This window comes from Elgaria multicarinata, chromosome 4 (genome assembly GCF_023053635.1).
Source record: "Elgaria multicarinata webbii isolate HBS135686 ecotype San Diego chromosome 4, rElgMul1.1.pri, whole genome shotgun sequence".
Taxonomy (NCBI): domain Eukaryota; kingdom Metazoa; phylum Chordata; class Lepidosauria; order Squamata; family Anguidae; genus Elgaria; species Elgaria multicarinata.
Genome location: NC_086174.1, coordinates 4,093,525 through 4,108,721, shown reverse-complemented (window position 1 = coordinate 4,108,721; position 15,197 = coordinate 4,093,525). Strand labels below are relative to the sequence as shown.

The 15,197-nt window shown below is 51.9% G+C and overlaps 1 protein-coding gene across 2 annotated transcripts in view; it reads left to right on the top strand.

The window, feature by feature from the left end:
• Positions 1-15,197, top strand: part of ZNF395 (zinc finger protein 395) — a 42,925-nt gene that overhangs the window by 18,315 nt on the left and 9,413 nt on the right. For both annotated transcript variants that reach the window (XM_063123746.1, XM_063123745.1), the window contains exons 3-7: positions 1,145-1,446; positions 7,732-7,844; positions 9,766-9,992; positions 10,574-10,674; positions 14,045-14,315. In XM_063123746.1, the coding sequence (XP_062979816.1) occupies positions 1,145-1,446; positions 7,732-7,844; positions 9,766-9,992; positions 10,574-10,674; positions 14,045-14,315 (1,014 nt within the window). The remainder of the gene's footprint in view (positions 1-1,144; positions 1,447-7,731; positions 7,845-9,765; positions 9,993-10,573; positions 10,675-14,044; positions 14,316-15,197) is intronic.

Genomic DNA, 15,197 nt, shown 5'->3' with positions numbered 1-15,197 from the left:
GGCTCTTCGGACCCTGCTGTGAAGTTTTTTGGGGCTTGGATGAATTAGAACTCAGATGACAATTGCAACGTCCTTTTTGCTTGGGGTGGGGGTGAACCGGAGAACAAAAGGCACACGTCAAGTGTCAGGTAGGAAAGGTGCGTTATGGAGAAACCGCCATGGCTCGAGAGACAGGAAGCCTGATTCCAGCTGGACATCAGGAAAAACCTCCTGACTGTTAGAGCAGTACGACAATGGAACCAGTTACTTAGGGAGGTTGTGGGCTCTCCCTCACTAGAGGCCTTCAAGAGGCAGCTGGACAACCCTCTGTCAGGGAGGCTTTAGGGTGGATTCCTGCATTGAGCAGGGGGTTGGACTCAATGGCCTTGTAGGCCCCTTCCAACTCTGCTGTTCTATGATTCGATGACATGTGCAGCTCTCTGGTCCCTGATGCCACCGGATGCAGCCCTTGGGGACAAAACAGTTGTGCACTCATGCCCTAAAACATCCATGTCAATGGCACCTGATCCTTTCCTGTTGTTTAGGCTTTGGGAATGTGTGCTGCATATTTGAAACTCTCCTTTCCAAAGTGACAAAATCAGAATTGATGCATTTAGTTGGACATAGAATCATAGAATAGTACTGCTCTAACAGTCAGGAAGTTTTTCCTGATGTTCAGCCAGAATCTGGCTTCCTTTAACTTGAGCCTGTTATTCTGTGTCCTGCACTCTGGGAGGATCGAGAAGAGATCCTGGCCCTCCTCTGTGTGACAACTTTTTAAGTCTTTGAAGAGTGCTGTCATGTCTCCCCTCAGTCTTCTCTTCTCCAGGCTAAACCTGCTCCGTTCTTTCAGTCTCTCCTCATAGGGCTTTGTTTCCAGACCCCTCCAGCCTGCCTTTTATGATGATGGCCACCCAGGTGCCACTGTGAACTATCCCCAGTTCCTTGTGTGGCAATCGGTGCTCCTGCACATGGAGGTTCTGTTTAGCTCTTACGGCTGATAGGCATTGAGAGGCCTGTTGGCTGCTGTGATTTTTGCCAATTTCTGGCAGGGGTGGGGCCGTGGGCGCGTTGTATGAAAAACAAAATTGAGGCTATAAAATGGAGCCTGAAGGGGAGACTGAAATAGCGACGATAACTGAGAGGGGCATCTCTCCTCGTACAGGTGTGCGTCTTTTACAACGGGCAGGAGAACGCTGGCCTGGTGGAGCACCACGACCCCGTCAGTAACGACGTGAAGGTGCTGCTTCTGGAGCACGGCTTTTACGTCTGCAGGAAAGCCGAGGAAGTGAGGCTGCTTGACGTCCAAACATCACCTCTCCCAGCCCTGGAGGTGGACCATGGGACTCCCATGCCGACGAGCTACGGCACGGCTTCGGTGGCAATGGACCATTGTCCGTCCATGACTGATGCTGCGGTTGCATCTGCTCCAAGATCAGTTTCCAGGAGCATTGATGTACCCAAAAGGTGAGTGTTTCGGATTTCTTTGGCCAGGGTGACTTCATATTTACTGACTTCCAAAACCTATATAGTGCTTTCAGCTGAAACCAAATTCTCAAAATGATTTGTAGCTTTGCTTTCTTCCTCCTCCTCCTCCCCCTCCTCCCTCCTCCCCCTCCTCCCTCCTCTTCCTTTTTTCCTCTTGTGTTACGTTTTTTTAGATTGTAATCCCTGATTGTAATCCCTATAATCTTGTTTGTGGTTGATCTTATGTGAGCCACTCTGGGAGCTGTTCTGGCTGAAGAGCAGGGTACAGATGCTTTAAATCAGTAAATAATGTACAATCAGGGCTTAAAATAAAATCATAAAACTTCACCAAAATGACCCGTAAAAAGAGAATGAGAAAGCTAAGCTAAAAGCGTAGCCACCCTTGTTCTGGTGAGTTCATAATGCCACCGCCTCTGGTTTTGGAAACCAGAGTACGTTCCAACTTTCTGGACCCACGATTGAAAAAGCCCTGCTCCTGTTGCAAAGAATGGAACGCAGAGCAAAGTTGTAATGGTAATAGCCTTCTGTTGCGCTGGCATAATTGCAGGCTACTTGACCCCTCCTGTCCTTTTTGAAGGCGTTGGGTCAGCTCTGCTGTGTTCCTTGTTCAAACAAGGTTGTGCCTTATCTGCCCAAATGAGAAGAAATCGGTGAAATAGAAAACTATGAGCACATGAAGAAACCATTAGGTTTTTGGCAGGGCTCAGGCTGTTGGGACCTACTCTTGTGTTTTACTAGAACCCAAAGATGGAAGGCATACACTTAGAGGAGTACAAAATTATGCATGGTATGGAGAATGTGGACAGGGAGACATTTTTCTCCCTCTCTCAAAATACTAGAACCCAGTGGGGTCATCCCATGAATCATAGAATCGTAGAATAGCAGAGTTGGAAGGGGCCCACAAGGCCATCGAGTCCAACCCCCTGCTCAATGCAGGACTCCACCCTAAAGCATCCCTGACAGAGGGTTGTCCAGCTGCCTCTTGAAGGCCTCTAGTGTGGGAGAGCCCACAACCTCACTAGGGAACTGATTCCATTGTCGTATAAAAGGAAGGACTTCTTCACACAGCACATAGTTAAGTTATGGAACTCACTGCCACGAGATGCGGTAATGGCTACCCATTTGGATGGCTTTAAAAGGGAGTTGGATAAGTTCCTGGAGGCAAAGGCTATCAATGGTTCCTCGCCCTGATGGTTGTGTGGTATCTCCAGCATTCGAGGCAGTAAGCCTGTGTGCACCAGTTGCTGGGGAACATGGGTGGGAGGGTGCTGTTGCACCGTGTCCTGCTTGTTCATCCCTGGCTGACGGCTGGTTGGCCCCTGTGTGAACAGAATGCTGGACTAGACGGACCCTTGATTTGATCCAGCATCAGGGCACCTCTTATGTTCTAAATTAAGAACCAAACAAGAGCCCTGATGCTGGATCAGTCCAAAGTCCTATCTAATCCAGCGTTCTGTTTGCACAATGGCCAGCCAGACGCCCCAATAACACCATCCTAATCGCCTTCCCCAGAAACTGGTACTTTGGGCTTTGCTAGACCTACCTGTTAATCCGGTCAGGAGTAGGGGCGAGCCCGCGCTGCAGCTAGTGCGGGCCGTCGCTCCTAGCTAGACATAACACGCGTCGGGGTAAAGGAAAGCCCCGTCGCGTCAGCCATTTTTTTTCATCTTAAAGGGGCCATGTGCGCAGGAGCACACCAACGATAAGGTAGGTTGTGGGGTTTTTTTTAAAAAAAGGGTTCCTCGCTCCCCCTGCCCCCGATTTCCCCCCCCCCCCCCCATGATGTCCAATGCCCCGCCTGCCCACCCTGTTGGATGCCCCCCCATCGCCCGCCCGCCTACCCTGTCGGATGCCCCCCATCGCCCCTGGCTCTGCTCTCCCCCCCCCCCCCCCGGCCGGGTCCGCACTTCCGGGGCTGCAGAAATACCAGGCCACAACCGGTGCCGGTTATCCCGGCCAAGGGAGGGTTTAGCCTGGGCTGACCCCGGGATCCCCGGTGTGTCATCTGGATGCACAAGGTTGAGCCTGGGTATCAGCCCAGACTAAACCCTCATCTAGCAACGGCCTTAGAGGCACAAAACTGGTGCACACAGGCTTACTGCCCCTGATATTGGAGGTAGCATGTGGCCATCCGGGCTAGTAGCGATTGTTAGCCTTCGCCTCCAGGAATTTATCCAACCCCCTTTCAAAGCCATCCAAACTGGTGGCCATCACGAAATCCCACGGCTCAACTGTGCGCTGTGTGGAGACGGCCTTCCTTTCATCTGTCCTGAGTCTCCCACCATTCCACTTCACGGGATTGAAGAACAAAGCAGAGGAATTTCTTTGGAGTACCGGGATGCAGCTCGTCTTGCAGTCCTTCCGTACGAAAATCGACTCCCTGTTATCCTGAGCGGGCTTTATTTTAGCCGTCTCATTTTGCAGATCGTGTCGGTGTAGAAAGGGCCTGGGTGTCATTGTTTTGTTGGTTTTGTTCAATATTTAGGAGTCAGAACTCTTTGCTGGGCTGCACCAAATCACCCAGAGAGTTACCAGTAGATTCTGAACGACCTTTGACCCATCCCTGGTCTAGATGGAGCAGTGGAGGTTGGTGGCTCCGAGGTCAGTGGGGCGGTGAATCCGCTCCGGGTTTCGGCCAGAACCAGTCAGATCTCGAAAGGTGATTGGCTGGTTGGCCACTGTGTGAACACAGTGCTGGACTAGATGGACCCTTGGTCTGATCCAGCATCAGGGCACTTCTGATGTACTTATGTTTAACTGGGAAAGACACCTGAGTGAATCCTTGGGTAGAGGCTGCCAGCAAGATGGAGACCCTTTAATCTGAATATCAATATGAACTGAATATGAGCCAACAGTGCGATACGGCTGCAAGAAAGGCCAGTGCTATTTTGGGCTGCATTAATAGAAGTATAGCTTCCAAATCACGTGAGGTACTGGTTCCTCTCTATTCAGCCCTGGTTAGGCCTCATCTAGAGTATTGCGTCCAGTTCTGGGCTCCACAATTCAAGAAGGACGCAGACAAGCTGGAGTGTGTTCAGAGGAGGGCAACCAGGATGATCAGTGGTCTGGAAACAAAGTCCTATGAAGAGAGACTGAAAGAACTGGGCATGTTTAGCCTGGAGAAGAGAAGATGGAGGGGAGACATGATAGCACTCTTCAAATACTTGAAAGGTTGTCACACAGAGGAGGGCCAGGATCTCTTCTAGATCCTCCCAGAGTGCAGGACACGGAATAACGGGCTCAAGTTAAAGGAAGCCAAATTCCAGCTGGACATCAGGAAAAACTTCCTGACTGTTAGAGCAGTACGGCAATGGAATCAGTTACCTAGGGAGGTTGTGGGCTCTCCCACACTAGAGGCCTTCAAGAGGCAGCTGGACAAGCATCTGTCATGGATGCTTTAGGGTGGATTCCTGCATTGAGTAGGGGGTTGGACTCGATGGGCTTGTAGGTCCCTTCCAACTCTGCTATTCTATGATTCTATGATCTTAATCTCACCTGTTATGCTGATCAGGGAACACTTTACCACTGGGCTGCGGGATAAACAGCCATCATTTCATCCCTATCCAGAGCAGCATCCGATGTCCTGCAGTGGGACACAGAATAGGGATGGGGGAATAACTACCTTTGCTCCCTTTTGAAATACGTCTCCTAAGGCTTACCGACTGGCACTAAGAGCTTTACGGTAAAATACGTTGGCATTTTTGGCTCCGCCCCTTTTGCCCTCAGCTTTGGCCTAAGATCAGAAAGAGAGGCCCTTATTTATTTATTTATTTATTACATTTTTATACTGCCCAATAGCCGAAGCTCTCTGGGCAGTTCACAAAAGTTAAAACCATAATAAAACAACCAACATGTTTAAAGCACAATTACAAAATACAGTATAAAAAGCACAACCAGGATAAAACCACGCAGCAAAATTGATATAAGATTAAAATACGGAGTTAGAACAGTAAAATTTAAATTTAAGTTAAAATTAAGTGTTAAAATACTGAGAGAATAAAAAGGTCTTCAGCTGGCGATGAAAGCAGTACAGTGTAGGTGCCAGGCGGACCTCTCTGGGGAGCTCATTCCACAGCCGGGGTGCCACAGCAGAGAAGGCCCTCCTCCTGGTAGCCACCTGCCTCACTTCCTTTGGCAGGGGCTCACGGAGAAGGGCCCCTGTAGAGGATCTTAAGGTCTGGGCAGGTACATATGGGAGGAGGCGTTCCTTCAAATAACCTGGCCCCAAACCGTTTAGGGATTTAAATGTCAATACCAGCACTTTGAATTGGGCCCGGACCTGGACTGGCAGCCAATGAAGTTGTAAAAGGACTGGCATAATGTGATCTCGCCGGCCAGTCCCTGTTAGTAACCGTGCTGCCCTGTTTTGTACCAGCTGAAGCTTCCGGACCGTTTTCAAAGGCAGCCCCACGTATAACGCATTGCAGTAATCCAAACGAGAGGTTATCAGAGCATGGATCGCTGTAGCTAGGCTGTCTCTGTCCAGATAAGGGCGCAGTTGGTATGTCAGCCTAAGCTGATAAAAGGTGCTCTTTGCCACTGAGTTCACCTGTGCCTCAAGTGACAGTTCTGGATCCAAGAGCACCCCCAAACTACGGACCCGATCCTTTAGGGAGCGTGCAACCCCGTCCAGGACAGGGCAAACATCACCTCGCCGGACAGATGAACCACCCGCTAACAGTACCTCCGTCTTGTCTGGATTGAGTCTCAGTTTGTTAGCCCTCATCCAGGCCCTTCTCATTTGCCCAGCTGTGAGGGCAATTAGGTGGGTGTCCACTTGGGACAGGCCCTTCTCTGAGGTGGCCCCAAACCTCTGGAACAAACTTCCATCGGAGGTCCGCCATGCACCTTCCGTGCAGGCTTTCAAAAAGGCCTTAAAAACGTTTTTATTTGACCATGGATTTTGCATGATGAGTACTGTTATTCTGGGAGAACTGGGATGGGCCCCTGGGGGCCCTGCAGGTGTTACAACCCACACCAACCCTTTCCATGGGCGATTTGCATCTGGAGGGCCACCCCTGCGGAAGACAAATCCGGAAATCCTAAATAACTTCTTTAACACTTGGATAAAACAAGCTTCCCTGTTGACTTGCAGGTATTTGATGTTCCAAAGCTCTGTTCTTGGAGCCTGTTTGAACTCAGTATCTTCAATAATGCATTATAATAAAAGCACCGCTTATAGATCTTTCTCCTGGAGAACGGCGTTCCCACCCGACTGCAAATCCAAGCCGTACAGACCCAGGAGCAGGGCCTGGACTTTACTTGACCTTGCTGATTTCAAAGCTGTCTTTTATCCATGCTCTGATAACCTCTCGTTTGGATTACTGCAATGCGTTATACGCGGGGCTGCCTTTGAAAACGGTCCAGAAACTTCAACTGGTACAAAACAGGGCAGCACGGTTACTAACAGGGACTGGCCGACGAGACCACATCACGCCAGTCCTTTTCCAGCTTCATTGGCTGCCAGTCCAGGTCCGGGCCCGATTCAAAGTGCTGGTATTAGCATTTAAAGCTCTAAACGACTTGGGGCCAGGCTATCTGAAGGAACGCCTCCTCCCATGTTCATCCTCAGGGGTCCTTCTCCGTGAGCCCTGCCAAAGGAAGTGAGGCGGGTGGCCTTCTCTGCTGTGGCACCCCGGCTGTGGAATGAGCTCCCTAAGGAGGTTCTCTTGGCACCTTCATTATATGCTTTTAGACGCCAGGTGAAGACCTTTTTATTCTCCCAGCATTTTAACTGTCTATAAATAAATTTTAACTCGGTGTTTTAAATTTGTAATTTTGCATTGCCGCTGTTTTTATCTGGTTGAGCTTTTATATTGTATTTTATATTATGGTTTTATCCTGTTGTTTTATACTTTGAATGTTTTTAATTTTTGTGAACCGCCCAGAGAGCTCTGGCTATTGGGCGGTATAGAAATGCAATAAATAAATAAAATAAAATAAAATAAAATAAGCCTCCTTTAGAAGTGGAGGTGTTAATCAAAAATGCTGGATCCATTGGGTTCATAGAATCATAGAATCATAGAATAGCAGAGAGTTGGAAGGGGCCTACAAGGCCATCGAGTCCAACCCCCTGCTCAGTGCAGGATGCTTAATGCTGAATACTGAATGCAGGGTTTTAACAATGCATTCCTGCCTTGCGGGATAAAACTGTTGTAATCACTTTTAGGGCTGGCTCCTGCAAGGAGGATCCATTGGTACGCCGGGGTTTTGTTTTCTGGTGAGGTAGCTAATGATTTCTGCCCTCCTTGTCTTCCGTTGCAGGAAATCGGACGCTGCTGTGGATATGGATGAGATGATGGCAGCAATGGTGTTGACCAGCTTATCCTGCAGCCCAGTGGTGCAGAGTCCCCCGAACAGTGACGCCAGCATGCCAGGTGACCTTAAAGGGGTGCAATGACCCTTCAGCCTGAAGGTCCCAGGAACGCCTGCTGGCTGGCCTACAGAATGCAAGGCGCCCTGAGCCCTTTCTCCCTGCAAGTCAGCCGCGTTTACTTCTGGCCCTGGGGACTTCAGGGGCGCCCGATCAGCTGTGTGTGTGTGGGGGGGGGACAGAAAGAGGGATGATGGGGGGCGATGGGGGGCTGCATCCCCTTTCCAGAGCGCCGGTTCTTCTCCGTAAACGCTCCTTTGCCCGCTGAGGTTGGATGGGAGGCCTTCCTTTTGCCTCATAACGTTGAGTTTGGCCGTAGGAACAAGGGCGTGAAGAGCTTGGCCGTAGGAACGAGGGCGTGCGGAGCTTGGCCGTAGGAACGAGGGCGTGAGGCGCTTGGCCGTAGGAACGAGGGCGTGAGGCGCTTGGCCGTAGGAACGAGGGCGTGAGGCGCTTGGCCGTAGGAACGAGGGCGTGAGGCGCTTGGCCGTAGGAACGAGGGCGTGAGGCGCTTGGCCGTAGGAACCAGGGCGTGAGGCGCTTGGCCGTAGGAACCAGGGCGTGAGGCGCTTGGCCGTAGGAACCAGGGCGTGAGGCGCTTGGCCGTAGGAACCAGGGCGTGAGGCGCTTGGCCGTAGGAACGAGGGCGTGAGGCGCTTGGCCGTAGGAACGAGGGCGTGAGGCGCTTGGCCGTAGGAACGAGGGCGTGAGGCGCTTGTCTTGGGAAAACCATCTGCGAGTCGGAGGTGTTGATTTGCTGTTAGTGCCAATCTGCGCCCCCCCCCCCCCCGCAGCCCTGCAATCCACCCCACGGTCAGACAGCTGCTTGAAAGGCATCTGGTTTAGTCGGGGAAGGCGTCTACATTCCAAGAGAGAGAGAGAGAGAGAGAGAACGGGTAACCCAACCCTCGGCTGCCGTTTCCCGTTGGAAGTCCAGGCCTATTACGGGAGCGACGGGCATGGGAGCACCCAGAGGGGACGGGGTCTTTATTTAGAGGCGCTTCCCAGGAGTCAAGTTGGACCCTGTGCGTGTGCCTAAAAATAGGACTCTTCCAGCGTGGGAAATACAAGAGCCTGGAGGTTGGCAGGGAAGGTGTGGAAAAGGTCATAGGAACTGGGGTGGGGGACACACAGTCCCCCCCCCGACATTTTCTCCTCCCCCCACATCCCACATTGGGGGTGCAGACTTGTCAGCACAGTCTTGTGCACCTCTGCTCAGAATTAAGTCCTACTGAGATCTTTTATATGCTTTTGTTTTCTAGATTTATTATTACTATTACTATTATTATTATTGTTGTTATTATCATCATCATTTATATCCTGCCTTTTTGCCCCTTTTGCAAGGAATCCAAGGCAGCTTACATGACCCTCCTCCTCTCCGTTTTATCCTCACAACAACCCTGTGAGGTAGGTTAGGTTGAGGGTCGAGAGTCAGTGACTGGCCTTAAGTCACCCCTTGAGCTTCTTGGCATAGTCTGATGCCGTAGTCCAGCCTTCCTCAACCAGGTGCCCGACGGATACGTTGGACTACATCTCCCATCGTTCCCAGCTACCACGACCAATGCTGTCCCACACATCCAGTGGGCCCCAGTTTGGGGAAAGCTGGGCTAGCGCATCAGTCCATGTTGTCATGAAGTTCTCTGGGTCGCCTTGGGCCAGTCGCTGGCGCTCAGCCTAACCTACCTCACGACCATCACGCTGGCTCTCGTTCCTGTGCAGGCCGCAGAGAGGGCACCGCCTACACTTGGCCTTCAGCCCTTGAGACTTGAGTTGCGCCCCTGTTTTGTTCCGCGCTCTCTGCGTGCTTCCGCGAGTGTTTCCTCAAGGCCCCTGCGAAGCCAAAAGAGAGAGGGGGTGCCGTTGGGCGTTGGCGGCACTACGTTGGCGCCGTAGGCGTTCTCATCCCTCCCTCACGTGTCCCTCAGCGTCCCAGGCTACGTGCGACGGGTGGAAGGAGAGTGGCGACATGTCGGACGGCGGCAGCAGCACCACCAGCGGCCACTGGAGCGGCATCTCCACGCCTTCTCCGCCCCACTCCGAGGCCAGCCCCAAGTACTCGAGCGAGGCCTTCAGCTCTCCCCGGGCCGACGACGGCTTTGAGACGGACTCGGATCCCTTTCTCTTTGAAGAGCCGGCCCCCCGGAAAAGGAAGGTATGTGGGGCGTGGAGCTGGGGCAGGCAGGGAACTGCCTTATTGAAGCTGCAGGGCGCTGGGCTGGATGGTCTCCGAGGCCCCTTCCGTCCCTTTGACTCCAGTGGCAGCTGGTGGCGGCGATGTCAGCGGGGTCACGGATCTGTGTTCAAAGCAGAGCCTTTTCTACTGTGGCGCCCACCCCAATCACCTGGAGAAATCCACCGGGTGCCATTTTTACACACGGCAATTGTCAACTTACAATCAATTTAACCTGGAACGTCTAATGATAAAAAAGGGGGTCTACTTTCATGTGAATATGTTGTGTCGGTTTACAGCCCAACCACAAACCATGGGTTCTCTTCCTGGGTTGTTAATAACCCATCGTTAAACCACAGTGCAAAATAACCCATCGTTAAACCACATCGTTAAACCACAAGCTATAATTCAGCAACAATCCATGACTCAAGGACACTCAGTCCATACTCTGGGTTGTTGTTATGTGCGAACCAGGCTGCAGAGCAGTCCATGGTCCCCAGCAGAGGGAGGTCTGGATAGCGTGGCTTTGGCCACCAAATGACCCAGATCTGCATTACTCCTAGAATTCGGTCAAGGTGATGTACAAGTGCTTGTGGCCCAGCTGCGGCAAAGTCCTTCGCTCCATCGTCGGGATCAAGAGGCACGTGAAGACTCAGCACCTGGGGTAAGTCGCCAAATTCCAGGGAAGCCGCGTCCTTGTATACAGAAACAAATGGCGAGAGATCACCTACGGAAGTGTTTTTTGCATGGGACTTGGGTACCGGTTCGTGGAAGTCGAGGCCAGGCTGGGGCTGTGCTTGACTTCAGAGATGGAGTGCAGCTGTGGTCTCCCAACCCACCGTCCTTATTGTCCATGGTTGTGTGAGGAGGGTCCAGGACTTGACTTGGAACTTAGAGTGCAGCAGGCAGAAGGACCCTTGTGTCCCTGTTGACCTGCCAAAGGCAGAAAGTGAGGTTCCCAGTATCAATAGACAGCTCTGATCAATCCCGAGGCCTCATGCTGCCTGCCAATCACAGCGGCCGACATTGCGCATCCCCATTCCTTTATGAGCCTGAGGAGAACTCTGAGGCTGGAATGCCCACAACAACAACCCTGCCAGGTAGCTTACTTGGCTAGGCCTTCGCCTCCTGCCACGAGGCTCACTGTGTGTAGGAGTTGAAATATGCCTCACTTTTCCCTCCCATGCTCAGGAATCATGTTCTGTGAAGTCGTCGAGGGATTTTTTCAGAATTCTCTTGAGCTCTGCTTCTTTGGAAGGAAATAAGACCCCACCCCATCCCTCTGAACACCAAAGCTCCGTCTCTGGTGGAAAGAGGTGTTTGTTTGGAATCGGTCTCACCTTTTTGGCTTAGAATCCGCATTTCTGATTTGGAATCCGGCTGAATGCAGCCTCCGTGATGTGACTCAAGAGGCCGCCGGCCCGTGTCATCGTCGTGGTGCGTGTGGCTCAGGGGCCCTCTGGTGGGGAGAATGGAACTCTTCTCATGTGCTAAAATCCTGGTCTAGGTTTGATTGACTAGACAACGACAGTGTTCGGCCGACATGCTAAGCCACAGGGGTGAAGCATTTTGAGCTAAACATTATGGCTTAGCACAGTGGTTCCCAAACTTTTTCAGGTAACCGCCCCCTTGGTTCCACAAACTCATGCCCAGTGCCCCCTCCTCAATCCACACATGTATTAATACCGTTTAAGAAGAGTCCTTTTAATGTGAACTGAAATGTTTCAGGGATGCTTTAGGGTGGATTCCTGCATTGAGCAGGGGGTTGGACTCGATGGCCTTGTAGGCCCCTTCCAACTCTGCTATTCTATGATTCTATGAAAAGCACCAAAACGCTAATGAAGAGACATACCCGGCTTGGTGTGCCCCGCCATGTTGGCTGCAAACAGAGGCGTTTGCTCTCTTTTTCCTCCCTCCCTCGGCAAGCCTGGGGTGGGTGCTTCCCATTTAAAGGGGGCGCGCTCCTCTGGATCCTGCTGGTCTTGGTGCCCAGGCTGAGCAGCGGCGGTGGCAGCCAGGCGGAGGAGCTGAGAATGAAAAAGTGGCTGTGCTGCGTTAAAAGGACTAATCTTAAACGGTATTAATACCGTATTTCTTCGATTCTAAGACACACTTGTTTCCCCATATAAACATCTCTAAAAATGGGGTGCGTCTTAGAATCGCGGGTGCGTTTATTATTTCTTAGAATCAAAGCTTTTTTTCTGTTGGTGGTACTGAAATTGGTGTGCGTCTTACAATCAATGGCGTCTTAGAATCGAAGAAATATTGTACATGTGTGGATTTCCCCTCTATATGTCTTGGGACCAAACTACCTTCTCTCATAAAAATGACCCTGGGTTTTAAGACCTTCTGGAGAGGCGCTTCTTGGAAAAGACCACCTCGAGCGCCCCCCTGCCGCCCCCTTACCTCTTAATGCCCCCCTATGCAATCCCACCGCACCCTTTGGGAACCACTGGCTTAGCGTGTCGTGTGAACCGTTCCTAACCATGGTGGCTACATAAACACGGTTTAGAAATGCTCACTACCCACTTTCTGCAAAAGGGCTTGCGACCTAACCGTGGCTTAGCGTATCGTCTGAACAGGCCCAGTGAATTGGCGGGCTGTTGCCCGCGTGCCTCTTAGGCCTCAGCCTACTGCTGCCTCTGTCCCTCCGTCCTCTTTTGACATCTTGCTTTCCCTGGTCCTTTGACCTGGTTTGCACGATGACTGTGGGTTACACAAGCCAGGGTGGGCTGTCTGTTGGTTAATTGAGGGTTGTTTCCCCCTCCAGCAAGCCATGCTGCCCGGATTCGGATGACACGACAAGTTGCGCTTGGTTGGTTGATTAAGCCAATGGCGCTCGCCGTGCGCCACAGTTTGTTTAACCCACGGTGACCGCACAAACTGACCCTCTTTCCCTTCTGGCTGCCTCCTGGCCCTCCGCGCAACGTTCCGTGACTGACCCTTCCTCCTCAGCGTTGAGACGGCCTGTGAATAGTCAGCACGATCGCAACGGCTCAGCCGCTGAAGTCACATGGGCGGGACCAAAGGCAAAATGGGGGCGGGACCCCAAAAAAGAAGCCCAGATTCCAGCACATTTTAGCTTAAAGAGCTTATTGCCAAGAACGAAACTTTAGGGGAGTCGTTTCAACCCTTTAGAACAGCCTTCCTCAACCTGGGGTGCTCCAGATGTGTTGGACTACAACTCCCAGAATGCCCCAGCCTGGGGGATGCAGTCCAACACATCTGGAGCGCCCCAGGTTGAGGAAGGCTGCTTTAGAACGAGGAAGACATTGCAAAAGCTTAGAAAGCAACGAATGTCAGGGGAAAGGGGGGGGCGGGAGCGCTGAAAAGGGGGCGGGGCCATCTGGGGAACCCTGGAGGACTGGATTGGGGCCCTGGGTCTGAGGCTCTGTACCCCCGGGTACAGAATGAAGTGTGCCTCTAGTTTAAATCCAGCGCTCCCCAAATCCTGTGTTCCAGATAAGGAAAGATTGGGAAACGTCGGCCCGGGGGTTGTCTTCACAGCACTGAGTAGGTGCTGCATTCCTCCTAAATCCCATGGTTTTGCTTCCCCGGGGTGACGGCGGGTAATCCCCACGCCAGTGAGGGAGCACAAGGTTTCTGGTGGTCATCGAGCGTTGAGCGGGGGGTTGGACTCGATGGCCTTATAGGCTCCTTCCAACTCTACGATTCTATGATTCTATGATTCAGGTACTGGAGCCGTCCCCCTGCCCTCTTTCTGGCTTCTGGTAACCAACTGCTGGTTGCCAGGACTGCCCCTGAATCGGCCAAGAAGCGAGGTCAGATGGCGGAAGAGCCGGGGTGACCTCGCTCCCACCGAAAAAGTTGGGATAAATCCCCGGCTTCTTTACTGCACGGCTTCGCAGAAAAGCCCCGCGGTGGCTGCGGATTTGCGGCTGCGTCATGTAAGTGACGCAGTGCCGGTTCACAGCCATCACGGGGCTCTGAGCGCTTACAGGCAGCCTGCTGGTATTTCCCCGTTGGTTGGGCTTTGTTTATTCCCTCTCTGCTTCTTTCTTCCATCACTGCAGGGATGGCGCCAATTCTGACCAGCGGAAGAGGGAAGAGGACTTCTATTACACGGAGGTGCAAGTGAAGGAGGAGGCCCCTCCGGAGCCACCGGCAACGGCTCCCAGCCCCACGGCGGCCTCCTCCCCCATTGTCATCCAGCAGCCTCCATCCCAGCTGGAGGCCCTTGTTCTGGATCAAGTGACCCCTTTCGAGCCTCACCTGCCCAGCAGCGCCCTCAGCCAGTCCGCCCCCAGTTCTTTCTGGCACATCCAAGCCGACCATGCGTACCAGGTAGGGCAGCGCCCACGAGCCCCCGCGGATACGTGGCACCCTTTGAAAACCACAAAGAAGTCGGAAAAAACTTACCTTGACCCCTTACAGTAAAGACGGTGAGATGGGAGAAAGGGGAGGGTATGCTGGTGACCGTATCACTGTGAATAGTCACATGGAACATGAAAGCGATGTCAGGAGTCACATGGAACATTTATTTATTTATTTATTTAAGGATTTTTATGCCGCCCTTCAGCCAAAAAAGGCTCTCACGGCGGCTTACAAAAGTATTTCTTGACAGTCCCTGCCCACAGGCTTACAATCTAAAAGACATGACACAAAAGGAAAGGGGATTGGGAGGGAGGAGGAGGAGGAGGAGGGGGGAAAGGAAAGCAAATTCAGGCACTACAATCTTAGTTGGAAAGTTCAGCAGTTACAGTTGGTAGCAGGAGGGAGGGGGCTCTGAGCTGGAGCTGGACCCAGGCATGGTGGAGAGGTGCCTGGCTGCTGCTTCCTCCCTCACTGGTGGCCTCTGCAGAGACAGTTGGCAGCCATGGAACTACATGGAAGTGATGTCAGGAGTCACATGGAACATGAATGAAAGTGATGTCAGGAGTCACATGTAACATGAATGAAAGTGATGTCAGGAGTCACATGGAACATGGAAGTGATGTCAGGAGTCACATGGAACATGAATGAAAGTGATGTCAGGAGTCACATGTAACATGAATGAAAGTGATGTCAGGAGTCACATGGAACATGGAAGTGATGTCAGGAGTCACATGGAACATGAATGAAAGTGATGTCAGGAGTCACATGGAACATGAATGAAAGTGATGTCAGGAGTCACATGGAACATGAATGAAAGTGATGTCAGGAGTCACATGGAACATGAATGAAAGT